Source organism: Chlorocebus sabaeus, chromosome 25 (assembly GCF_047675955.1).
Source record: "Chlorocebus sabaeus isolate Y175 chromosome 25, mChlSab1.0.hap1, whole genome shotgun sequence".
NCBI classification, from domain to species: domain Eukaryota; kingdom Metazoa; phylum Chordata; class Mammalia; order Primates; family Cercopithecidae; genus Chlorocebus; species Chlorocebus sabaeus.
In genome coordinates, this window is record NC_132928.1 from 5,741,892 (window position 1) to 5,769,079 (window position 27,188).

Consider the following 27,188-nt stretch of genomic DNA (forward strand, 5'->3'; position numbering starts at 1 on the left):
TCTTGAACTCCTGACCTCAAGTAATTCACTTGCCTCAGCCTCCCAAAGTGCTGGGATTGCAGGAGTGAACCACCATGCCTGGCCTATTAACATGAATTTTAATGGCTTCCTAATATTCCATCATATCATTTATCTAATCATTTGTCTAATGTTGAACAATTCTTGTGTATTGTAATTGATGCTATAGTCATGTTTTTATGGTCGCACAGTTTTTAGGTCTTTACAAAATAGAAGGGAATAAAGCAGGTGGGGAACAGACTGTGCTGAAGGGGAGAGTATGCAAACCAGCTGTGCATATTCGAACGGCAGTGGAGCCACTGGGGATGTGGGGAGTGTCACAGGAGAGGAGATTGAGTTAGCCAGAGAAGCAGACCTGAAGGAAACCAAAGGAATGTGGGTTCTCAGGAGAATCGTAAATGGTGTTAAAGGCAGCAGAAAGGTCCAGGGAGATAATGGCTGGTAGATGTTTATAGGGTTTGGCATTAGGAGGTAACTGGTGATCATAAAAAGCAGCAGCAAAGAGGTAGGTGACTAGACAGACTGTAGTGGGTGGAAAATGAATTGAGATCCAGTGTGGACCGCTTCTCCGGAAGCAGAAGTTCGGCTCTGGAGGAAGGAGAGGCCACAGCAGGGGAGGTAAGAATATTAAGTATACGAGAGGCCACAGCAGGGGAGGTAAGAATATTAAGTATACTTGAGGATGTGGTCGGCATAAGGGAAGAGCTGTGGAAAGAAAAACGAGAGGGAAAGAGAAAAGAGGAGCTAATTGATAGAGGGCTGGCTGGCTGATGGGCCTGAGACTGCAATTCAGAGCAGAGACCGGGGAGGGAAGTAGTGAGGGTTGGGGGGTGGGCGGTGAGTTTGTACAGGCTCAGAAAGTTGAGGTTTACTTTGCTTATCATCTATTTGCTTATCTATTTTTGCCCCCTGTAAAACAGGCATTAACAAACGTTATACTAGGTGGGAAAACTCAGGATACTTGGTAATCTCTATTCCCTTTTCTTGTTCAGTCTTTTCTAAATTTGCTCTGATAAGCATATACCTTATTTATTTAATGTTATCTCAGAGACTAGGTCAGCCCCACAGATGAAAGTGCACCAGGAGACGCAGGGCCCCAGAACAGTAGTCTAGGTTTGGAATGGCTTCTGCAGATGGGAGGGGCCTCCTTTCTGCCCTACTGTGTACTAGTCTCTGGTGACCACTCTCTTCCTCAGAATCGAAAGCTGATCGATCCCTCCTGCCCTTCACTCCACCCCCTCCCAGCCTGGACCCTGGGGTCCTGTGTTGGAACCACTTCAGTCCCTACCCTCCATTCCCTTGTCCCCTGATCCTTCAGCCACCCTTCCCTTGCCCACCTCCAATCTTCAGTCCAAACATCTCCCACCTCTATCCTGCCACCTGTGCAGCTGGACAGAGAAATTACCAATGCGAGGAGGTTGGGACTCCTGTACTCTCATGGCCACCAGTCTCCCCTTTACCCTCAAAATCCACTTGGCAAGCAAGAGAACTTCAACGCATTTGAGCTGAGTTTGGGAAATCTATCATCTCACCTTGTTCAGGAAATATTAGGATGGCATTTGCCTGTGTCAAGTCATCTTGAGGAAATGATTCCTCAAGAACCACCAGCACCAGACCAGTGACTTAATCTGCATGTTTTCTCAGCTCCCTTGCTTGTCCCTACCCCAGGGGGAGATGGCCAAGGTGAAATTGAGGTGGCAGGTTGAGCAGGGAACTTCCTGAGAGGCACATATGTCTCTGTGCTGCCTAACAGCAGATCAATAAGCAGTAGAAATTACAGCTTCCTTTACATTATCATCAGATTATCAGAGTTTCTGAATTGGATTTAAGAAAATTTTATAGTTCCACATTTTAATTATAGGCAAGATGTCTTTTCCTTTGAATACATGAATTTACAGAGGCAGCATACCTTGTTAAAGTAGAAACAAGCTATAATCATGTGTGCTCATAAACCATCCTGTGGGGCTGACCTCCAGGAAGAAAAACATGGCGTGGTGTGATTGCATGGGGTAACCCTTTATTTTTATTTAACAGTACATTTGGAAGAAGATAAGGCAAAAAGGCAATATTTCTATAATGTTGCTAGCATTTTCCCAAGGTAAAGCCAGGAAACAAACTTGTGTCCTTTCTATAAGAACTTCTAAGCGATGTCCCCTCTAACTCCATGGGCAGACACTAGTGGTGGTGAAGTTCATGAAGTTTTGAGGTGGCAAACAGCTTATTTTGTCCTTTATCATAATTGGTTTGCAAATTGGATGCCTGGTTTGGCATACTGGTTCAGTTGATCAAGCGTGGAATCCCTTTGGTCTTTGTAAGACCTGATGTATAAGGCCAAATAAGGAGAACGATTTACTATTACCAATCAATATTATATAAAACCTGTCTTTTGTTTAACCCAAGCGACAGAGGTGCGTCTTCTCACCTGGACTCTCTAGATGCCTTGACAAGATTACTTCATGATATACTATGTTTCCCAGTTTGCTCACGGGCAATGGTTATCTTGGACTTATTTGGTAGAATCAACAGCTGCATTTTAAACTTGAAGTTGCTTTAAATATTCCCTGCAAGGCCTCGTGTCCTCTGAGAGTGACTCAATGTTTTTGCTCAGCTGTTAATTACCTCCCTGCATTTTTTTCCTGATTTAATATTGCTATGAACAGGAAAGTGTGTAAAAGTAAAAAGTGTGTACTATTTACAGATTTAAAGCTTTCTTTGAGCTTGTCAAGGGTTAAGCGACTCATTTGCATTTAGTATAATGATATGCAAATCTTTTACTTTGATGTGTGAAACTTCTGCTATCTCAAATTGACAGTATCATTATTTTCAGCTATGATCATCCGTTTAAGTAAATGTTCCTATAATTTCGAGGTCCAGATACAAAGTGTTTTTCTATGGAAGCTTAGTCCTTGGCTGATATTCCATCATGAGAAGTCTTCAGGCAGATTAGTTACAACTTCAAAGTACTGAGAAACAGAGCCACTGTGAGGAAGGAAAAAAAACCAAGTCAGCTCAGTGACCACTTTTAAAATTAAAGGCTTATTTAAGTACCTGTAGATTGTTCCAAAAAACTTGTACTGGAAAAGCTGATCGAGGGCTATGATATCAGTGTACTAACTCATATTTTTCTTACCTGATTTCTAGAGTCTAGCTTTTAACAGGTCAGTAGTCTGTGTGATTTGCATTAGGTGGTCATGAATCACATTACAGGGTTGACTGCACACATGAAAAGTGAAATTCACACAACAGAAATTAGCATTTTCACATCTCTGCCTCAGAGTATCACATCAGAAGTTAGTATGGGATGTGGATATCCCTGCAACTAGTGGTGTTCACTGGTTCTAAATTGTAGTGATATGGAAACTTTAAATCAGATTGATTCAGCTGCTTTGGGTTACAGCCGGGACACCAGGACTTTGGCAAAGCTCCCCACGTGATGGAATCTGCAGTCAAGGTTGAAATCCTTGCAGACTGAAGGGAGAGCTTCTGAACATGGCTCATCCTTAGCAAAGACTACGAGAAGCGAGGATCTCCAGGAACTTGCAAAAGGTGAGATTTAGGAGTGGCAGGAAAAGTCAGTGGGTAAGAAGATGCTTCTCAGAGGAAATGCGGAGGGAGAGGACTGAGCCAGGTGGACCCTGGGGTGGGGGTGGGCGGCTGGAGTAGAATAAGATATCTAGCAAGAATGACAGGCTAGGATTTCCAGAACTTAACATGTGGCATGTTTCATGTCACAGTTGTGTTGACTCTACTATTTATTATTTTATTTAAATTTTTTGAAACAGGGCCTCACTCTGTCACCCAGGATGGAGTGCAGTGGAGTGATCATGGCTCACTGCGGCCTCAACTTCCTAGGCTCAGGTGTTCTTCCCACTTTAGCCTTCTGGATAGCTGCGTCTACAGGCACGCACCACCATGCCTGGCTAAATTTTTATTTTTTATTTTTATTTTTGAAACAGAGTTTCACTCTTGTTGCCCAGGCTGGAGTGCAGTGGCACCATCTCAGTTCACTGCAACCTCCACCTCCTAGGTTCAAGCAATTCTCCTGCCTCAGCCTCCTGAGTAGCTGGGATTTACAGGTGCCCGCCACCATGCCCAGCTAATTTTGTATTATTATTATTATTTTTAGATGGAGTTTTGCTCTGGTTGTCCAGGCTGGAGTGCAATGGTGCAATCCCAGCTCACCACAACCTCCGCCTCCCAGGTTCAAGCAATCCTCCTGCCACAGCCTCCTGAGTAGCTGGGATTACAGGCATGCACCACCATGCCCAGCTAATTTTGTATTTTTAGTAGAGATGGGGTTTCTCCATGTTGGCCAGGCTGGTCTTGAACTCCTGACCTCAGGTGATCCAACTGCCATGGCCTCCCAAAGTGCTGGGATTATAGGTGTGAGCCACTGCGCCCAGCCTAATTTTTTATTTTTTTAGAGACGAGGTTGACTCTACATTGCAATCTAGGGATAGATATATTCCCTAGGATATGTAAAGTTTTAAGCAAGTTAGTGTGATTCGTAACCAGATAAACTATATTTCCACTTTGCTAAAGGTGCTTATATAATGCATAATAGCAGAACAAGACAATTATTTAGTTGCTGGCTTCTTCCAGAGTTCAAAATCCACAGAAAAGAGCTGCCAGTGCCTTAGACCTGCCCTCCTCACCACTTCACTCCTCTGTTACACAGACAGGACTGACAACTACCATTCTCATCCATTGTTGGCCACTTCACCCGGCCCTCTGTGGCCTTCCCTGAGTATAGAGGAAATGCTGACTGGAGCCAGGTGATAATGGAAGTATACCTCACCTGGCTTCTTTCTTTCAGTGAGAGAACTTCCTGTCATTGGGATAAGAGAACATTTTGTGCTTTGCTTTTTGTGAAATTAGCATACCCACTTAATTTAGATTGATGATCATTTCAGAGATGTGCATTGCTAGGGTTCCAGACACATGAGTGCAATAATAATAATAAATGGCAAACGTATTTACTAGTGTTGGTTTTATCTTAAATGGGGAGGGAGTAGAGAAAACTAATTTGCTCACAAAGTATTTTAAGTAGATCCATTCTAAAAATGATGGATCTTCCCAAAACCCAACTTGAATTTCACCCAAAGAATTTCTTTATATAAGCATGTTCTCCCTTGCATACGAATCAAGAGTTCATTTTTCTAAGCATCATCCTGCAGCCACTCCTTAGTTTAACCTTGAGCTACACTCAAGTCAAAGCTCATGGGAAGAGGGAGCTAGGCATGCATTTTGGACTTGAGGTAGTTGGAAAACAACTGCAAATAAAAGTGCATTGTGGGATCTTACAGCTGTGTACAGGCCTGGCCCCGACAGACCAAGAGCTCTTTAAAGCAAAACTTGAAAAAGCAGGTCACTCAAGTAATAGCCCTTTCCGCCCCATGCCTCCCCCATCCCCTTAGAAGCAAGGTGGGGGTATGAGCTGCTGACTCACAGAGATAAGGTCGAGCTCTATTGTTCCAGTATTCTCGGGATCCAGCTGCTTAAATATCTCTGTGGAGGGAGAAAAAAAGGATGTCACGAGTGAGTGAGCTGAAACAGATTACATTATCCTTTTTTCAGTTCAGCAACTGACTTCACTGACCGCCATACATGCTTTCTTCCTCACTCTCAAATTAGTAAAGAGGGAATTTCATTCTCAACTCCTGGAAGACATGTCTCTAGTTTAGATGATTTCACCAAGGTGAAAGGCAGGCCACTTTAATACCAAGATAACTGAAATGAGTCTTTCCCCAAATATCCACTTACTGAATAGCGTTTCCAGCCGAACCAAACACCGAACAAAATTATCAAAATCGATGATGAGCTGGTCATCTGCAAACCGAGCAACGATGACTTGGTGGAGTTGACAGGGCATCTTGAAACCTGAAGTTACATGAACAAACAAACTGATTGCTAAGCATTAGACTGTACCATTTAGCTGCACTCACAGGCTATGGAACCAAGTGGTGATTTAAATGAGGTATAATTGCTTTTGTCCCTTGGCTGCTCTTCTATGAGACTGGTTTGATTTTGCAAAGCCAGTACCGTCTGCTGTTTCTTTTGTTTCTGGACTGTCCACCTTCACCCTGCCTGTGTCTTTAATGACACGTAAGTCTTTTCTTGTTCTCATGGTCATGGTTGCTTCATGTTGTTAACCATGCTGCTGCTTTTTGATTTTTTGTTTAGCTCTGAATCGTCTTGGAGACCAGATTCTTCCTGGATATATGTGAGCAGAAGCTGTTCCTGGTAAACTCATGGTAGTTCTCCCTCTTTCCAGAGTAAAATAATTTCTATTGGTCCTGTGGCCACCTAGCTTCAAGACTGCATGTGCCAGCTTCCTTGCAGCCAACAGAGGCCTTGCGATCATAGTCTAGCTGGTAGGATGTGTGAGCAGAAATGGCCTGTGTGCCCTTAAAGGCGAGGAGCCTTTCTGCTGTCAACCTGTTGGCGGCATGTGTTTGTGGTGGCACGCCATCCCAGGTCCCTTGGATGAGGGCAAGCCTCGAAGGACCGGTGGGCATCATGGATGGGGGGAGACTGGGGGAAGAGTGATCACACAGTAGGAGAGTAGGAGACACCATCCTAGCTGTGGACTGCTGGAGCTGGGATTGCTATGCGACAGAAAGACGTACCTCGTTTAAACCACTGTTGTGTGGGGTCTCTGCGGCAGCATTATATTCCAGCAAATAGAATGAACAGCTTCATGCTATCGCATTTGTTCCCAAAGCCCAGCAGTCTCCCACTCTGCTGGTCTACCACTAGCTTGTGTCCTTTTATTGATATCCAGTTCTGCTAGGGTCTTACCCTAAGGGCTGAGTTGAAACATTCCATTTCTGCCTAACCAACCCTGCACCAGAAAGGAGGCACCTGGAGGAGTCTGTTGAGAACTGGCTTTGTCTGCTTGCTGTGCCAGGCGGCTCTGAAGGAAACTTGGATTCAAGAAGGCACAGAGGGCAGAGTATCCTATTGCATTTAATTTTACCAATTAGTCTTTAAAAGGGGAATGAAAAGGAGGTGTTTGTATTAAAACAGCACCTGCTTTATTTTATAGCTTTACCAAACCTTGTATTATATGGTATAGGATGAGTGTTCACATATTCTACAGCCAGATTAAACTAGGAATGAAAATGCAATTATAAAGGGTTACCTGCTGCTTCTAACGCTTTCCGCATTTCATAGGAATTCATGGTACCAGACCTGTCAACGTCGATTTCCCGGTAAATTTTCTGGAACACATAAATTAGTTGTGAGAACTATGACCCGAAGCAAAGCTGGTGAGTTACCTCCCTAGTATGTGCTGAGTGGGGATGAAGTTTTTCCAGCTCTGTGCCTCTAGTTTGGCCTTGGAAGAATCACCCATGTTTCTGCCTTGAATAACTAACAGTATGTTGCTTCTGTCTGTGAGCTGGTTTGTAAATATGCCCATCAAGTCAACCAGCCAATGCCCATAGGCCCATGTTCTTGTCTGATATAATTTTTGTACTTTAGCTGTCAAAAACCCTTTGCAGGAAACCTTTGATGGCGGCCTTTAGATGATCCCAATAATCGGGAGGAAGGGAACAGGCCACTTCACCTGCAAAGTCCTGGTTGGTTTTTTGTTTGCATTTCCTCAACCCGGTCTTTACTCACTCTGAGCTTCATTATGGGTAAAATCCCAATCCCCTCGGAAATGTTTCTCCATTCTGTGGAGGAGTTGCTGCATCTTAAAGCATACACACAGAATGTTCCCCAACACAGATCCACCCGCACCTCTGGGATCTTACTTGGTATTTTTGAATCTTCGTCCAGAGAATGTAGAACTCCTTCAGCCCCAGCTTGCCACTCCCGTCTGACTGCCTTCAGTCAAGGAAAGCCCTTGAGTGTGGGTCCATTTGGGCATAGTGTCACCTAGTTTGTCTTCTCAACTGGATCTTTTGAATATCATAGCACACGCACAGGGAGGGTTTGCAGAAGGATCCTTTTCCTGCTTTTCCCACTGGCTAAACCTCCGTTTAAAGGATTGGAGGAAGGGCGAGAACGACTTGCTGGCTCCCTGCCGATTCTGGTTGCTGTTTTGATCTGGAGGTGCTGTGGAGGCCCCAGATACTACTAAAAATGAGCTATTGGATGACATGCAGAGGGCTTTGGATGGCTTCTAGTGGCTAGGCCCTTGCTCTTTTCTTAGAGTATGTGGAGTATATCTAAGAGGCCTTTGGTGAAGGCAGCTAGCAGGTACACACCGTGAATCCACTAAATAAAACTTCACAGAAGTGGCCAGGCATGGTGGCTTACACCTGTAATCCCAGCACTTGGGGAGGTCGAGGTGGGCTGATCACCTGTGGTCAGGAATTCGAGACCAGCCTCGCCAACATGGTGAAACCCCAACTCTACTAAAAAGAGAAAAATTAGCGGGGTGTGGTGGCATGCACCTGTAGTCCTAGCTACTCGGGAGGCTGAGGGGGAAGAATCACCTGAACCTGAGAGGCAGAGGTTGGAGTGAGCTGAGATCATGCCACTGCACTCCAGCCTGGGTGACAGAGTGAGACCCTGTTTCAAAAAAACCAACCTACCAACCAACTAAACAAGCGAACAAACATACAGAAAAAACTTCACAGAAGCTCAGGCTGCCCCTTACCACCACTTCTCACTAAGCATTGGAAACAAGGGGCAAATGGATGACTAGTTTGCCTTGGGGACAGGCAGGTGGTCTGGGAAGGAGCTAGAGCAAAAGGGAAGTAGGATGCTTATGAAAGTAGCCCTTATCTAAATCAAGAAGATGATCTTGATCAGACAAAACAGATTCACATCAGAAATACTGTGGTTAGGGAATATTTTCCTAGAGGAAGTAATGGAAACACATCACTGAGGAAACAAATTTGAGCTGCTTTGTGCAAAGAAGTGATGGGCATATTGTCAGGAACTTCCTGCACCAGCCCCAGGAATGGACTGGTGGGCCTACATTCTTTTTCTTTTTTTTTTCTTTCTTTTTTTCTTTTGAGACGAGTCTCACTCTGTTGCCCAGGCTGGAGTGCAGTGGCGCGATCTCGGCTCAGTGCAACCTCTGCCTCCCAGGTTCAAGTGATTCTCCCGCCTCAGCCTCCCAAGTAGCTGGGATTACAGGCACATGCCACCACGCCTAGCTAATTTTTGTATTTTTAGCAGCGATGGGGTTTCACCAGGTTGGACAGGCTGGTCTCGAACTCCTGACCTCGTGATCTGCCCACCCTGGCCTCCCAAAGTGCTGGGATTACAGGCGTGAGTCATGGCGCCTGGCCGTGGGCCTGCATTCTAAGCCTTTCAGGGTAGGTGTTGGGGGGAGGTGTAGCATTTGCTTTCCCTCATCAGAAGATTCTCGAATTTCCCTAGTAAGGGAGGTCAGTGCTGCTGACTGTCCGACAGCAACTCAGCAAGTTGGGAACAACTGGCCATTTTGAAAGGGGAGAAGGCCATGTGTTTGAATCTTTCTGGAGTGAGATTTTAAACTCCCCTAGTCTCTATTCCCTGGAGCACATTAAAGGATACATCTAGCATGTCAACCATAATTTTGCATGTCTCGATGCTGAAGCCATCTGACTTGATATCTTGGCCTAAAAGACAAAATCAGTGTGACAGGAAAAATCTCTAAGCGGTGATGTCCAGTTGAACTTTCCACAATCATGGAGATATTCTTTATCTGTGCCCATTCCCATACAGAAGCCACTTCCATTATATAAATAGCCACACATGGCCAGTGACTACCAGATTGGGACAGTGCAGATGATGTCCACATTGTCCTGATGTCTCTGTATATTTGCCATGGGCAAACAGGGCTCTAAAAAGTGCTTTTTGAACAAATAAATAACAGAATGATCAATGGCTCGGCGTTAGGTGCCCACCGGATATAAAGTCACCTGTAGTTGTTGGGCAGGGAAAAAGAAAACAGAGAGGAGGTGTGTTAATTATAGGCTATGACCCGTGAGAGAAAGAGGTTTACTTGAACTGTCCATCTGCAGACATTTATGGACTGTGTCCCCAGCTGACTGAGAAACCTGAAGCCCTGGGATCTCTCCATGAGCCATCATGCTGCACTAAGGGAGTCCTATCCACCTGGTGTTGGCAGGTGGCATGAGACCCTAGTCACCAATGTGAATCTGGCTCCCCACAGACTTCACGAAAAGTCCAGCTTTTTTGTCATGTCCTTGAAAGAGGTTAGAGCCTGACCTGCCTCAAAACTGCCACTCTGGGCACCAACCCCTTCTTAGATGGTCATGAGGCTCTGGCCCAGCAGCCACGCATGCAGACTCTGGCGTGGAGCCCTCCAGAAGGCTGGAGTCACCAGGTGGCTAGGGCTAGGGTATTAAGCTCAGAGGCACGTGCAGAGTGAATGCTGCTCCCCGAGCAAGGAGTGGGCTGAATCCAGGCAAGGCCCGCTTCTTCCCCACCTCCCAGCCCCACCCTCCATCTGTGCAGAAACAATGAGGCTTTAGTCTCCTCAGCTCATGAGGATTGCATATCTGAAGAGCTCTGTGACCTCACTTGTGCCTGGTGGCCTCCAGGGTAAACACAGTCTTCTTGCCTTCCCTGAAAATTAGAGGAGGGCGGATAGAGACTGGGGCCCCTCTGGGGAGGCCCTGCACTGGACTGACTGTAGCCTGGCTGGCCCAACCCTCTTGGTTCACACTGGGAGGGAAGACCCAGCTGGCCCTGGACTCTTCTTTGGCTCTGAAAGGCAGATTTATTTTATCTCATGGAGTTAGGCTAGAGGCCATCTTATGAGAGAGAATGATGTCCCCTGAAGTCCATGAGGCTTCTCGAGATGATTCCTAGGGCTGGTATGCAGCAAACGACCATGATTACATTTGTCTCTGATGCAGATTCCTAGCTTCTGATATGTACAAAACTCTGCTTCCTGGATTGCCAATTGCTCTCTTATCAAATGCAGCATGATTCTTGTGATAATTTGAGGGGAAAAAATGTCTCTGTGTTGTGTTTCCCCGCTCCTCGCTGCTGGTGATCCACAGTAGGGGGTTGAATGATCAATCCTCTGACATTTTTTTGCTTAAGAAATAGTTACAAGGTGTGGCCAGGCGTGGTGGCTCACACCTGTAATCCCAGCACTTTGGGAGGCTGAGGAAGGCGGATCACTTGAGGCCAGGAGTTCAAGACCAGTCTGGCCAACATGGAGAAACCCCGCCTCTAGGAAAATACAAAAGTTAGCCAGGTGTGGTGGTGCATGCCTATAATCCCAGCACTGTGGGAGGCCAAGGCTGGTGGATCACTTGAGGTCAGGAGTTCAAGACCAGCCTGGCCAACATGGTGAAACCCCAACTCTACCAAAAATACAAAAGTCAGCTGGCTGTGGTGGCACATGCCTGTGATTCCAGCTACTTGGGAGGCTGAGGCAGGAGAATCACTTGAATTTGGGAGGTAGAGATTGCAGTGAGCTGAGATTGCGCCACTGCACTCCAGCGTGGGTGACAGAGCAAGACTCTGTCTCAATAAATAAATAAACAAATAAATAAATAAATAAATAAAATTAAAAAATTGATCACACAAAGCTAGTAAGTATGTAGTGGAAATGTGGATTTGATCTTTGATCTGTGGATGCTAGAAACACTTGTTCTTTTTTTATCACATCATACAGATCCTTCATCCACTTCTTGGAGGGGATGGAGGGTGGTGGTTTAGTCACAGCAGCTGGATGTGGAGGAAGAAAGATTTCCATGTTCCCTCCCATCCACAGGGGAAAGAGCAGGATGAGGTTTTGCAATGAGGGGATACTCACGCTTTGCTAGAACCCTTCTCAGGATGGTCTGCAGCTCAAAGGCAGAGATCTCTGCATCCTGTGGACACACAACCAGAGCATAGTTATTGGACCCCCATGGGTACTGGATGAGCACAGCGCAGGACAGCAGTGCATTAGGTAGGCCTGTGGTGGGGTCTATGAATGTGCATTTCTAACAAGCCCCCAGGCCATGTTGGGGCTGCTGTCCCCAGACCACACTTTGAGTAGTACTGCCCCATCCTGGATTTTAGATACAGTTTTTGGTTTTGTTCTTTTTAGAACACCCAGGCTGGACTGCAGTGGTATGATCCTAGCTCATTGAAACTTCAAACTCCTAGGATCAAACGATCCTCCAGCATCAGCCTCCCAAAGTGCTGGAATTACAGGTATGAGCCACTGCGCTTGACCTAGATACGGTGTTTTAATGCACAGATACAGCAGGGAGAGTCCACTCACCATTTCTTTGCTGTAGAGAATATAAATAATAAATACTCCCCTCTACCCATGTTTGTGGTCTTTCTTAACTTAGTTCTCTTACACCATTCCTCTTATCTGGCATGTCTTCTTCATTCTTTAAAACTCAAAGCTCAGACTTCCTGTAAAACTGGTGAAAACCAGCTGCCTCCAAGACCCAGCTGGCCCTCCTCTATGCCCATCATGCCAGGGTCCCTCACAGGCTCAGATGTCTCTATTCACTTATACATATTTATGTAACTCATGGATAAACTCCTTTGTTTAAAACCAAGATTGACTGCAGTCATTTTTGCCTTTTGGGGGTGTGTATGTGTGGGATTCAATCAGTGGGGAAAGAAGACGCTCATGGCCCCTTTTCTTGGGAATCTGGGAGGGAGCAGAGGGTGAGAGGCTGGTGGAGGCGTACAGCAGACGATGCCTGGCTTAGCACTTTGATGGGTCTTGGGGTCAGCAAAGGGAGCCCCAAATGAGCTCAGTGATTGCAAAGTTCCTCCACATAGTGAAGAAACAGGACGTTTTTTGGAGTTGTTGGGAAGAAAGAGGGCAAAATAACTTTGTGATGGGACTAAATGGCGGAGGGATTTTTTTAAGACCAGGGAAGCTGCCAGGTATGGTGGCTCACACCCGTAATCCCAGCACTTTGGGAGCCTGAGGTGGGAGAACTGCTTGAGCTCAGGGGTTTGAGACCAGCCTGGACAACACAATGAGACTCTGTCTCTCTCAAAAAATTAAAAAATTAGCTGGGCATGGTGGTATGAGTCTGTAACCCCAACCCTTTGACAGGCCAAGGTTGGAGGATTGTTGAGCCCAGGAGTTCCAGAGCAGCCTGAGCAACATGGCAAGACACTCTCTCTAGAAAAATAAAAATAAAATACAAATTAGCTAGCCATGGTGGTGTGCACCTATAGTCCTAGCTGTTTGGGAGACTAAGGTGGCAGGATCTCTTGACCCCAGGAAGTGGAGGCTGCAGTGAGCTATGATCACGCCACTGCACCAGCTTGGGTGAAAGAGAGAGAGACCCTGTCTCTAAAAAGAAAAGAAAGAAGAAGAAGAAAAGAAAAGAAAGGAAAAAGAACAGAGAAGCCTAATTCAAATACTCTGTTGCAGGTTGCCTGCATTCTTGAGATTTGAAACCCTTCCACCTCCCCAAATCCTTTGTGGAAATCAAGGATAAGGGGCCAAGTTTCATGCCTCAATTGGTGTAGAACAGAGAAAATAAAACAGCCACAAGGTGAGCCCAGGAATCCTAAGGAAGGGAGAACACAGAGTCAGGGCTGACCATGCGAACGGAAGCCCCTGGCAGCATGCGGAGGTCTTAGGGAGGACATACGCAAGAGGGCTGAGCTGGAATCCGAGGACCATTTGCAATTTCTCTTTGCTTTTGTTCAGTTTGTTTCCTCTCCCCTTTAAACTAAAGTCTCCCTGGGGACATTTGCATCCACCAGAGTGCATAACGCTGTTTTTGGGAACATTTACCTCCCCTGCCAACTGGGCAAACAGTCTCCTGAATCCATCATCAATGTCATCCTCGCTGATGTCGAACTGGAAGGTGAGGCAGAGACATGAGAATGCATCAGAGCGAGGCATGACAGCAAGTGCCCGCCTGCCCTTCCGTGGCGGCCACCTCCCACTCCCCTTCTCTATCCCTCTCTGGGACCCGAATTCTACAGTTATTTGGGTTGAGATCAGGTATAGTGTGAAGAATTAATATAACGTTGTTTTTTTTCTAATTAAAACCTGAGAGGGAATGTAAATTATGTGGGAAGGTGTAATATTCTAATCTCTCACAGAGGTATCTTCTCTAGCATCCAATTAAAATGGCCTTTTAGGATCTATTCTAGTGGGGACTCGGAAGCATAAAGACTAGCTGGAGTGTTCTGGATGGAGTTTGACAGTGGCTAGCACAGCCCAATAGGCAAGGGACTGGCCCATGCCCCCAAGCACAAAGGCCAGAGCTGACGCAGGAAGTTGACGCTTGGAATCCCAGTGCCTGGCTTTATCCTTAGTTTCAGGCTTTGTTCGTGAAGTCCAAAAACTCTTGGAGTTTTTTTGCTCCTCCACCCTCTGGACTGTCCAGGACGGAGTGGGTGAAATTCAAGGAGTTACAAGTACCTCTTCAAGATTGGCCTCGATTTCATCATCGACAGCTCTGGAAATAGAAGGAAATTATGTGTTACTGGAAGGCAGGTGAAGGCAAAAAGGAAGTGTTGCAGAAATCACTGCTAAAATGGAAGTGCAGTGCTAAATGCAGCAGGGGGTATGCGGGGTGGGGCGGGGCTGAGGTGGGGGGAGGTCTTCGTATTCCAAGTTTCTGCGATAACACCTCCCCTAAACAGCAACAATTTTTCTGCATTCCAAGTTTCTGTGATAACATTTCTCTGCATTCCAAGTTTCTGTGATAACACATCCCCTAAACAGCAAAAATGAAGGCAGAAGTGATCTGAAGGAAGTGTCGACCAAAGCAACGTGGGCAGCTGGAGATTTTTGCTAGTTTTTGATCTTTATCAAATAGCACAGCCTTCGCGTGTAGTGTGGTGTTGGTCCTAGCCTTAAGGAATAGCTTCTAAATTCCACCTGAAACATCCTTTGCCGACTTAGACTTTCACACTGAGAATCATGCAGTGCAAATCATCACCTACTTGTTCTGCCTCAGGTTGGAGAGGTGGGCAGTGTGGAGCCCTGTGTGTCATTTCAGCCAAAGCTCAGGTCAGGCAGTGGTTAGTTTATCCTGTGCACTGCCCCTGTGTCCAGGGCCAGGTCCTTCTGCTCCATAGTGAGGGTAATTGAGCTCAGGAGGGTCTTCCTTGGCCACTGCAATTTTAACTAGGCGACCAATAGTCCTATCTGCAGAGCCAATGCCTGGCAGAAGGAAAAGGGGACCTCTTGGTGCTGATCGCTGGAATCTGGAGCAGAAGGATTAATATCTTGGGACAAGGAAGTCAGACACCTTTGAGAGGTGGGGTGTCCTGTCGGGGTAGGAAGCTCACCCTGGAGAGAGTTGAGGGGTTGAGACTTCCCTGGGAGAGTGACTTGTGGCTGGCAGGGAGAGTAATGGGTTTGACAAAGGACAGGTTATTCTAATGCCGCCAGGTCATGCTCCTATTTCTTGTCAGTGAGGACTAAGCTGAACACACCAGGCTTCCTCTAAGGATCCTCAGAGCTGAGAGGAAAGGTCCCTTCCCCCATGGTAGGCTTTAGCTAATGAAGAGAGCCTGTCAGTGGCAGGGGGGCTACAGCCATGCTTTAGTGGCATTTATTGGTTTGCAGCTGCCTGGCATTGCTTTGTCTCCCTTTGCCATGGGAAATTATTTCTGCATCATGCATTATCTTGGGGCAAGGGCAGTTCCCTGCCTCTACCTCCCATTGGCTCTTCCTCTCCAGTAACCAGCAGGCCAGGTGGCTGACCCAAGCCCAGTGCCTCAGACACACTCCACGAGATCTTTAGACCTGAGCACATGACCCCGGGTCTGAGGGGTCATCTCACACCCCAGTCCTTCAACACATCCTTGGCTCCTGTTTTTCCTAGCCTGACCCCTACCTCCCATCAGTTCTGGAGTCTCCAATGGCCTTTCGATGCATTCCCTTTAGCTTAAATCATCCAAGGTAGATTCTGCCTTTGCCAATCAAGTGCCCAGCTGAATATACATGGTTGAGGCAGAAGTCAAAGTGGCAGAAGCCGTTGTGAATTGAGGCCACCTGGACAGTGGCAGGAAATGGTGATGTCAGCCACAAAGGGTTCTCAAACATCTGGGATCCCAAGAGGAAGGGGAGAGGGAGCTAGTGACTATAACAGGGAGAGTTTCCGGAGGTGGGAACCGTTGAGATGTTTCCCACCTTACATCTGTGGTGGCTCTCCTAGGCCAGGTGGCCTGGAAAAGCAAGGATTACACCAGCACTGCTCAGCTTTCTTCAAATGACGAGACTGGATTCATAGTTTAACACTCAAGTACCAACTTGAGAATTCAGAGACACACTTATGAAATTAGACCCTGCAATTCACTGAACAGCCACTTCTTTCCAACCAAAAATATCCACAGTGGCTTTTTCCATTGTTTACCATACTGTAACACTAAAACATCCCCAATCCATCAAATTCCCACACTAGTCCTTCGAGGCAGGCAGGTGCTACAGAAAAAGAAACTGACATTCAGAGGACGAAAGAGCTCTCTAGGGGCCGAGGAACAGACCAGCGGGTAGGGACAGGGAGGGGTGGGGAGAGGAAGCAACCAAACCACCTACTGGTAATCAGCTTTCTTTTCAGAAAAGACCCGGATGCAGAAATCCCCATCCTTGTTGGGTTCAAAAGTGGAAGGCACGAGAATGTACTCTCCTGGTGGCAGCTTGAAGCGGTTGAGCACCTCCCGGAGGTTGATGAAGGTGTCTGAGCGCTCCCTGGCGCGATTCGTCAGGAAGAAGTTTTTGCTGAGGTGGATGTTGGTCTGCCCACTTAACTGAGGAATAAATAGAGAAACATGGCGGTAGATGAGGGAACGGCTCCAGGAAAATGTCATTTTCATTCATTGAGATAAAAGCAGTTGGGTAGTGTGGTGGCTCTGTCCTGTTGTCCTGGTGTATAAGGAGGCAAGGCCAGGTGTCGGAGACCAGCCTGGGCAACACAGGAAGCCCTCATCTATATAACAACAATGACAACAACAACAAAAATAATAATAATAATATAAAGCAGTACAGTGACAATGCCTGGGTCATTTTAGACAAAAAGCAAACTTTTATTGGGTGTGGTGGCTCACGCCTGTAATCCCAGCACTTTGGGAGGCTGTGAGAGGATTGCTTGAGGCCAGGAGTTTGAGACCAGCCTGGGCAATGTAGTAAGACCCCTGTCTCTACAAAAAGTAAAAATATTAGCCAGAGGTGGTGGCATGCACCTGTAGTCTCAGCTACTCAGGAGGCTGAGGTAGGAGGCTCACGTGAGTCCGAGAGTTCAAGGACGGCAGTGAGCTGTGATCTCACCACTGTACTCTAGCCTGGGTGACAGAATGAGACCTTGTCTTAAAAAAAAAGGGCAAACTTTCTACCAAAAAACACAAATGCCTGCTGAGGAACTTGGAAGCACATGCCCGCAGGGGGTTTCACAACCATTCAGCTCTGCCTGCAGAGATGCCCGGTCTTTCCACACAGTGTTCCCAGCCTGCCTCTAAGAGACTCTCAGGCAGGAACAGCTTCCACATGGCAGGAACCCGACTCAGTTCTACGTGGTGTATGAGCACTAATAAAAGCAAAGACAGGACTGGGGGCAGGGAAAAGACAACCCAGCTTCCAAACCAAGCGTGATCCACTGGACCAAGGCTGGAGCAGCATCCAAAAGGGCCCGATGTACGACTGGTTGCACTGCCTTGCTGTGAGAGAAATGTACTCTGGTGGGCCAAAGTGCCCCTTGTGTCTACTTTAATAATCGTGACCTTGGAAGTCAAATGGCTACCATGCATCCCATCTGCTTCAGTCAGCGGTGATTGTGGGCCCAAATGCTCTTGCAAAATTTCATTCATTCCACGGTAGTGTAGTGAGGTGGATAGTTGACCAGTTTTACGGAAAAATAAACTGAAATGCAACCAGGCGCAGTGGCGCACGCCTGTAATCCCAGCCATTTGGGAGGCTGAAGCAGGCAGATCACCTGAGGTCAGGAGTTCAAGACCAGCCTGGCCAAAACATGGTGAAACCCCATCTCTACTAAAAATACAAAAATTAGCCCGGCGTCCTGGTGTGTGCCTGTAGTCCCAGCTACTTGGGAGGCTGAGGCAGGAGAATCACTTAAACCCGGGAGGCGGAGGTTGCCGTGAGCTGAGATCACACCACTGCACTTCATCCTGGGTGAAAGAGAGAGACCAAAAGAAAAAAAAAAAAAAAAAACCCAAAAAACAAAACAAAAAACCCCTGAAATGTAGAGAGGAGCCTTCATATGTCCAAGGTCACACAGCCTGGGAATTGGGTCCTGGTCTCCTCTGCGCTCCCGCGTTGTCTTCTAGTACAGTCTGTAGGGTTCACCTTTTCCCTGCCTCAGTCTTCTCCTAAGAGTGACACAGGACTCCGTGAAAAGCCTCCTGCAGTCTCAGGAGGATTTTAGATTTCTGCCCAGAACCAAACCCTGTATGGGCTCTGTCAGGTCACAGGGAGGCAGCGGGTCCCACAAGGACTTTCCAGAAATCTTGCCCAGAGCTTAGACCAGTGGGATCTAGAGCCTGGGCAACTTCGGCAGGGACCCAGGGGTGGCCAGGACTCATCCTTCATGGCCACCAGCCCCTGCCCAGGTTTCACGACGCTCCCTGAGCTCCGGCAGTCTAAGCCTCTCACTTTTTTGGTGACCTGAGCACCCCGGGATATGGGCCAGACGTACCTCCTCTGGAACCTGCAAAATAAAGGAGACGCAATTCAGATGCTCGAAAAGCAGTGTAAGAAAATGCATCAGTGTGCTCTTTTCTTTCGCTGCCCTGTTTTCTCTGTAGCATTAGCAATATCAACGAATTCAACTGAGTAACTGTTTTCCAAAGAACTCAAAGCCTCTCCAATACTGAAGAAAATCCTCTTATGACACGGCAATCATGTTGATAAGCCCTCACCTCCATTCCCAACTTACAGAGCATAAATCTGAGGCACAGAGATGTGAAAAGACTTGTCTAAGGTGGCAAAGCCCATATCTGCCTCCCACGCAGGGAAAGAGGGCCAGCTAGGCCCTACCGGAGGAGGCAGTAGGCGAGGTGAAATATACTCAGGGCTAGGACCTAGCAGTGCCGGCCTCTGTCAGCCAGGTCCAGTGGTCCGGTCTGCATTTCCTTGAGCAAGTCCCCTCCCCTCTCTGGCCTCAGTTTTCTTATCTCAAAAATAGGACCCAATGATCCCCAAGGTCCTTCCCAACTCTGAAAGCCCATGGCTGCATTTCCAAGCCCATAAGGTGGTGGGAGGGAAGCTGTGTATCACAATTCCATTTGCAATCTCCTTGGAGCGATTCTGTCCTGGATCTGAAGTCCTCAGCTCCTGTTTCAGAGATCGAGGGGTTTGGGCCTATGTGCATTTTTACAACTGATGGTGTTTGCCCAGCTCCCTTTCTCAGGTGGGTGAGCAGGTAGAGGTCAGTGTCCCATGGGTGGCAACGCTGCCAGTGGTGAACACACGGCCTCCTCTCCTGACACCTCATCTGGATCCTCCCAGGGGTGTGCTGGGAAACTGGCTCTTGGGAGAGGGTGGAAGCTCTGATTTGTAGTATTTGCCACTTTCCATGGTGTAAACAGGTCCCCGCCAGGGCCATTTTTCAGGCTGCTGAGGTGACCTCCACAGCCATGGGTCAGAGAGAAGAGATGGGCTTTGGGAGCAGGAAGGAGCCAGCTCCAGCCCATCACACCAAAATGTATCCCCAGTCAGTGCCCTAAAGCCTTCCTTGCATCCCTCTCCTCCCACGGCTACCTGCAGCCCACAAAAGCTCTTTCTTGTTCTGCAGAAGGGAATGGGGAGATCCCAGGGGCCCAGCGTGTTGGGTGAGTTCTCAGTGCCCCAGCCCCAGCCCCAGCCCCAGCCTGAAGGGGGAGAGGAGGCTGCAATGTGGCTGCCCTCTGGCTGCGACTCAGAGTGAAAGGAAAACACGCAGACAGCAGGAGTCTGTGTAGGGATCTGGGCTCCTGCCAGCAGAGCCGTGGGGGGAGCATCATGACCGATGTTCCCCTGTCCCCAAGCTCTCCACCATCCAGGCCAATGCCTTTGCAGAGTTCTGAGCAGCTGCACCTATGGACTCAGTCCTGCACTCACAGTATTGCCTGATGTGGCCCAGTATATTCTGTTCTTTGGAGATGGGTGGGCTGACCAGAATGCCAGGCCTAGAGGATGTGAGAAGGGATGTAGAGGCCATTTGAGAGTGGAACTCCCTGGAGGCTGGCTGTGGCGGCCCTGTGGAGGGCTTAGAAGGCCCCACAACCCAGACCTGCTGCAGGGGCCTCCCTGCAGGGGATACTCCTGAGCCTGGCCAGGCTGGTAGCTTTGCTTTTCCTTGGCCAAGCTCCCTGTCTGGGATCCCATTCCCAGTTCTGCCTCTGGGGTCAGCTTTCCATGCAGGGGCTGAGATGAGCACAGGGGGAAGGGAAGGCGGGCGCCCCTGCGCTCCGCACCTCGTAGATGCCAAACCCGATGGTGTGCATGTCCTCGCCCATCTTCCTCTGCCGCCGCCGGTGCTTCTGAATGAGCCCCACCAGGAAAGTGCAGCCGCTCTCCCCGTCCTCTTCATCCTCATCCTCTTCCTCCAGCTTGATCAGGTACTGAGGGTTCATCCAGAATGTGTCTGCAGCCAGAAGGGGGCAGAGGAGCCCAGCCCTGAGCAGGCATGCATGCAGGTGGGGACAGCTGCGGGGTGGCCCTGGTCTCAGGCTTGGAGGCTTCTAAGAGAGGGATGGAGATAAAGGGAGATGGCAGGAGATGGCGGGAGGCAGTGGAAGATGGTGGGAGATGGCAGAGGATGGCAGAAGATGGTCAGAGATGGCAGGAGATGTTAGGAGAGGCTAAGAGGTGGCGGGAGACACCAGGGTCGGGGTGCGGATTTCAGGCTTTGTCAGGCTGGGGATGGGTGACGGTAGCTGTGGAGAGAGGATGACCTGCACTTGCCTGAATCTAACAGGAACCTAAATTAGAAACTTCCCCTAGCAGTTCTCTCTCTGGCTCCAGGCTGGCTTGTCTTGGGGACTGGGGACTGGAACACAGGGTGGTTAGAGCCGTGACTTCCCCTCATGGTACCTTCTCTTCACTGGGCTCTGATGGGGTGTTTGGGGTGGGGCTCAGCTGGCCTGGGGGACTCCAGGATCTGCTCACTGCACTCGCCAGTCTCTGCCCCCTCCGTGAGCCCGGAGGCCAAGAACATCCTGTGTATAATTCCAGACTCTTGTTCTGCGTCCCTTGTCCTCTCAGGCCTATTCCCTTGCCCTGCTCCCGATGTCTCTGCCCTCCTTACTTCCAAAACCTATTTATTTACAAAATCTAAGATTCATTCATGTTTAAGGGGAATTACGCTAATTGCCTTTCCATACCTAATGGGATAAAACCTTAACTGTGGAATTAAAGGCACCATCTGTGTAGGGATTGGCAGCTACGGCCCCGCAGGCTTAAGTATGGCTGCCTTTGGGTTACAGCAATAGAGTTGTTGTTATAGAGACTGAGTGGCCCACAAAGCCAAAAATATTTACTGTCTGACCCTTTAGAGGGAGCTTCCCGACTCCTGATCTAGTGGGTGGGAGGGGTCCTTTCTGGGGGGCAGAGGGTCTTTCCAGCGCCACTGGGACTGCCACTTGATGGCTGCATACTTGAGGTGAGGAAGTCAGAGCCCCAGAGCTGTAGGTCAGCTAGTTCCAATCTGACTACTTGCTCTGTGGCCCTGGTATGCTACTTAGAGCCTCAGCTTCCTCATCTGTCACAGAGGATCACTATGTGACCATGACCTGCTGCCATTGTACTTACAGAGTGGCTCCACAGTCAGGGGCCTGGGTTCAAATCCCAGCATGCTCTGTGGCCTTCGGCAAGTCACTAGCCTCTCCAAGCCTCGGTTTCCTCGTCTTAGAGATGGAAGTGATAAGAAAGTGCCTGCCTCAGAAGTGTGTTGGGAAGATTAGATAGAATGTTACTCAGGCCAAATATCCCTTATCTGAAATTCTTGGGGCCAGAAGTGTCTCCTATTTCAGATTTTTTTGGATTTTGGAATATTTGTATATACATAACATATCTTGGGGATGGAACTCGAGTCTAAAGACAAAACTCATTTCTGTTTCATATGTAATTTATACACATAGGCTGAAAGGAATTTTATAGCATATTGAAAATAATTTTGTGCATGAAACAAAGTTTTGACTGCGTTTTGACTGCGACCTGTCACCTGAGGTCAAGTGTGGAATTTTCCACCTGTGGCATCATGTTGGGGCTCAAAAAGTTTTGGATTTTGGAGCATTTCAGATTTCACATTTTCAGATTATGGATCCTCACCCTGTGTACAAAGCACTTAGGGTAGTTCCAAGCACCGAAGCTGTGCCCCATAATTGGCAGATGTCATCATGTTCAGATAACTGCTGATGGACTAAGCCATGAAGGCAGAAGAATCAAAGGGCTCAACAAAGGCTGGACCAGAGGAGAAATCTTCACCCCATCTGGGCAGGGCCCAGTCAACATTTGCTGATTGAACTGAATAGGGGGCAAACAAACAGGGCCTGATATGTGGAGGCCTCCCTGGGTGCAGGGGCAAGGTTCCCCTGCAGGCTTGGCTGCCTGGGTGTGGGGTGCATAGAGTAGCTCATGGCCATGAAGTGGGATTGAGCACTGCTTCCGTGAGCATGGTGGAAGGTCGTGGCTGAAGGTCATGATGGGTGCTGGGGAATCCAGGGCCTGGAGAGGACATCACAGAAATAGCGGCTCTTGGGTTTGGCCTGGGTAGGCAGCAAATGAATGCAGGAGGTAAGGGACTGAGAAAGAGAGCAAGGCTCAGGGAGAAGGAAGACATAGAGGGTTCCAGTGAGCAAGAGCTGCCTCCTGGGACTGCTAGGCTGGGGGGTATGGCACACAGGGTGGGGAACGGGGAGCCTTGGCCTTTGGCAGCCCCACATTGCAACAGCCCTTACTCGGGTAGTTCCTGCAGCCTCCCGCGGTGGAGCCCCGCCTCCAGTTCCCATCCATTTTGGTGAGTTTCCACTTCTTGTAGGTATCGCTGGTGAGGGTGTCTGGGGTCAGGTTGCAGATCTCCAGGCGGGAATAGTGCCTTAGGAAGTCACTGAAAGACATCCTGGCAAAAGCAGAGACACAGCTGTCGCAGGTGACAAGAGGACACACTGGTAAGCCTTGACTTTCCATCATCATCAGACCAGGACCACCCAATGCCAGGCAGAGCAGCTCATTAGAGCTGAGTGGGTGGCCACCAGGTTCAGCTCAGATTCCAGTCCTGGCGCTGCAACTTTCTAGCTGGGTGACTTTGAGCAAGTTACTTAAACTTCTCTGAAGCTCAGAACTCTCATCTGCAAAAATGGGAGCCGGGCCCATCAAATGTGACAATATATGGGTCCCATTTGATAGAGTGCATGTTGTGCACAGTGCAGGCGGTCCCGCGAGTGGCACAGACACACAGACATGTGGGTCCCTTGCTGCTCACTAAGGGACCAGTTTCTTGAGGGGCGGGGATCAGTCTCCGGAACCTGGGGGAGAAAGGCCCCATCTTTCCCTTGTTTCCTGGGATCTGAACGTTACCAAAGGAATGCCTCTTAGCCTTTTTGTGAAGCCCCTCAGCTTATAAACCCCATTGTCAAGATGGACCGTTGAAGGGGTTTAAGAATTTCTTTATTCAGGCTCTTACAGTGAACTTAAAATAACGACAAAACCAGGATCCCACACCCCTGTGTCCTCAACATGGTAAACTCACTTCTGGCCGACACACTTTCTTATTAGCAACTTTCTAGTAAAGAACATTGGGGAAGACAGATGTTTTCTGTCTTCCCTGAAGCCTCCACTAATCTTACCAGAATTCTCCATCTTCATGCCGTCTGGTCAGCCTTTCTCTCTCCTCTGGGTCTATAGTGTTCCAGCTTGGGCAGCTGGAAAACAAAGTAATGAGAGAGGCATTAGTGTACGATGATTTCTCCCCAAAGGTCCCCAGAGTTGAGGAAGAGGGACATCTGCTCTCACCTCTGAGGGCTCAGGCTCCAGAAAGGGGGAAAGTAGCCCACATCTGGCTAACAGCTGCATTGAAATACTCTGACAGCACTTTAAAGAGTATAGAACACTATACAGATGTAAACCAGGGAGCAAAGTGAGAGGGTGAGTTGTGCTGGAAGACAGTGGCAAGGAAGAGTCCAGAAAATGAACACAGTCCATTAGAGGGAGATGGAGTAGCTCAGATCAGCAGCTCTTTTAAGGACAACTGAAGATCTGATGAGGAGCATCTGGCCTTGCCCTCTGCAGCTGGCCTGGGAAGCCTCAGCAGATGTTTGTCCGTCCACGGAGCAGAAGGATCTGGCCCTGTACATAGGGGCAGTGCACAAGATAAACTAACCACTGCCTGAGCTTTGGCTGGAATTACACACAGGCCTCTGTACTGCCCACCTCTCCAACCTGAGGCAGAACAAGTAGGCTGAGGTTGCCACAGCAGATACACAAACAAGTGTTTACCCCAAATAGTTGAGGGTTCAACATGCCTGCCAGTAAGCCCTGGAAATCAACAGAGGGATGTTTCTCTGGTCTTTGGTACAGAGTTCATATCCTGGAATAGAAGTGCCTGGGGGAAGGTGGGGTACATTTTTTTCCCGGAAAGCCCTATAGAAGGGTGGATTTGAGCTGGGGAAGGGGTGAACCCGGAGGCAGTGGGAGGAATGAACTTCACAGGAGCAGCTTGGGGCGTGGAAGAAGGCACCCATGCTGCTGGAGGAGTGTCCTGGTTAAAAGACTCTTTGAGGGCTCCTGTCCATGGGTCTCTCTGCACGTGGCCTGGGCTCTCCCGGCTGTATTTCTCAGCATAATGCACATGCCTTCTTCTCTCACCCTCTTCCCAGAGCCTCCCATCACAATGCACCCCTACCCAGGGCCCCGAGGCCTGCGCCCTCCTCACTTGTCATTCCACCGCCCTGTCCACTCCACTTCTCCCCAGGGATTTCGGATGCGGATCAGTTTCTGTAGGCTTCCGCTACTTTCAACCTGCAGGATTAGATAAAAGGGAGGAGGAAGAGGTTGAGTTCAAGCCAGGGCTATGAAGGCTTGGGCCTCCGACGCCTTCCGCATGAGCCAGGAGGTATGGGGGTGAGGACGGTGGGGAGGATTTGGGGGTTGAGTCCATGTATGAGGGAGGATCACAAAAGCTAGAGGGGGCTTGGCACCCAGATCTCTCACTGTTACCCAGCTTTGGAAAATGAGAATTAAAGCTCCTGGGATCCGGCTCATCGGAGATGGGACTGTTGGCACTTCACCTCTGAACTTCAGCTTAACTGACTAGAACAGGATGCGCTTTTGTTAAAGGAGCTCAGAGAAGCTTTACCACTTGTTGAAAGATCGTTGGTGATAACAGGCACATGCAGTGAGTGAATCTGGATTGAGTCCTGGACAGGGTAGGAGTGGGTCACCAGAAAGGACATTTTGGGCAATTGGGAAAATGTTAATGTGGACTTTATAATACATGACATTACTGAATTAATGTTTATTTTCTTAGGTGTGGCAATAGTAGCGGAATTATGTAAGAGAAGGTCCTTATTCATAGGGGGACAAATGCTGAAGTACTGAGGAGGGAAGTGTCATAACATCTGCCACTTACTTTCATATGACTCAAAAAAAGTGCACACATAGATAAAGCAGACATGGCAAATGTTAGCAATCGGTGAATCTAGGGGACTGGTAATGGAAGTTATTATGTTAGTCTTTCAACTTTTCTGTAGACGTGAAAATATTCAAATAAAAAGACGTGTGTGTGAGGGGGTAGTTAAAAAAATCAAGGTTAAAAAAAGAACACTGGACATGCAGAGGATCTGGGGTCTAGACTGGGTTCTGTAATTAACAGTGAACTTGAGCTGCTTGAGCTGCTTGATAATTTCTTTTTTTTGAGGCAGGGTCTTACTTTGTCCCCCAGGCTGGAGTGCAATGGCATAATCATGGCTCACTGCAGCCTCGACCTCCTGGGCTCAAGTGATCCTCCCACCTCAGCCTCCCAAATAGCTGGGATGACAGGTGCATGCCACCATGCCTGGCTTTTTTTTTGTAGAGACAGGTTCTCGCTATGTTGCCCAGGCTCGTCTTGAACTCCGAGGCTCAAGCGATCCTCCCACCTTGGTCTCCCAAAGTGTTGGGATTTCAGGTGTGAGCCACCATGCCAGCCCATAATATTTTCAATAACAATAGTGATCACAACAGCAAGGACAGCTACCTCCTTATATACAATGTGTGAGGTACCTCTGGGCACTTTACATATATTAACTTGATTGAATCGCCACGACCTTCCAATGGATATTATTATTATTTCCATTTTTTAAATGAGGAGACTAAGGGACAGAGAGTTCCAGTAATTGGCCCAGGCCACACAGCTGGTAAGAGGTGTCAGATTTGAAAATGGGCACAAATGCTTTTATGAGATAAAATGTGAAAGCACCTTATAGCGTATAAGACACTATGCAGATGCATTGTTTTATTATTTTTAGCTGATCAAAATAGTGAGTTCGTAACTGTAAAACGGTAAAATCTAAAACAAGAAAACCAGGACCCCGGCGCCGGCCACTGCGGCCACCAGGGGGCAGCGCGGCGCACCCGGCGCCCGAGCTGCGAAAGGGACGCGCTTTTCCTCCCGCGCGGAACTTCAGGAGTGCGCGGCCCGAGTGCAAACCGGACCACAGTGGGGCCGCGAGGGCCCCTGGGCATCACCACAAACTGTGCCTGTGACCATCGTGTTAGGACAGCAGGACCCCTGCACACCCGCGCCGGCCGTTACCTCCTCGGCTCCGGTGACCGAGTACGCGTGCCCCTTCACCAGCTTCTGATACGTGATGGCCTCCGAGTCCGCGGCGCTGGTGATCTGCAAACACGGAAACCGTCAGACCGGCCGCACCCGCTCTCCCTTCCTCCCGGAATCCCTCGCTCCCTCGTTCCTGTCCTACTGCTGGGCGGGACCGCGGGACGCACTAGCGCAGGGGCCGAGGCCTGGGGCCGGAGGCTCAGGGCTGCGCTTTCTTGCACTTGGAGAACCTTTCCTACCGCGTTCAAATGCTGAACGCCGAGAATACCAGAGAAAAGGCGGAATGCAGCCCTCTCGCGGAGCGAGCACACGCATTCCCGTGTGAAGAGCGCATCCACAGATTTCTGCAGGCTGGGGAGGGCGGAAAAGGGCGCACCGCCGAGAGAGGGCCGGTGGGGGTCCTCGATGGCCCAGGGCTGACACCCAGACAGACTTGAGTGGCCCAGGGGCACTGAGCACCCCCTCGCCCCACCACCAGCCCATGCTCCGTGGTCTGGCCCAGCCCAG

General features: G+C 48.6%; 1 protein-coding gene across 1 annotated transcript in view; it reads right to left on the reverse strand.

Moving 5' to 3' along the window:
- Positions 1-2,013: 2,013 nt before the first annotated feature.
- CAPN2 (calpain 2) overlaps positions 2,014-27,188 on the reverse strand; it is a 59,388-nt gene continuing 34,213 nt past the window's right edge. Inside the window, exons 6-21 of the mRNA XM_007988349.3 lie at positions 26,658-26,741; positions 24,798-24,883; positions 23,713-23,787; positions 22,825-22,985; positions 20,341-20,510; positions 18,582-18,593; positions 16,472-16,683; positions 14,345-14,381; positions 13,709-13,774; positions 11,759-11,816; positions 9,517-9,581; positions 7,779-7,847; positions 7,163-7,241; positions 5,782-5,898; positions 5,468-5,526; positions 2,014-2,997 (exon numbers count right to left, since the gene is read on the reverse strand). Of these exons, the coding sequence (XP_007986540.1) occupies positions 2,974-2,997; positions 5,468-5,526; positions 5,782-5,898; positions 7,163-7,241; positions 7,779-7,847; positions 9,517-9,581; positions 11,759-11,816; positions 13,709-13,774; positions 14,345-14,381; positions 16,472-16,683; positions 18,582-18,593; positions 20,341-20,510; positions 22,825-22,985; positions 23,713-23,787; positions 24,798-24,883; positions 26,658-26,741 (1,374 nt within the window). The 3' untranslated portion in view covers positions 2,014-2,973. The remainder of the gene's footprint in view (positions 2,998-5,467; positions 5,527-5,781; positions 5,899-7,162; positions 7,242-7,778; positions 7,848-9,516; positions 9,582-11,758; positions 11,817-13,708; positions 13,775-14,344; positions 14,382-16,471; positions 16,684-18,581; positions 18,594-20,340; positions 20,511-22,824; positions 22,986-23,712; positions 23,788-24,797; positions 24,884-26,657; positions 26,742-27,188) is intronic.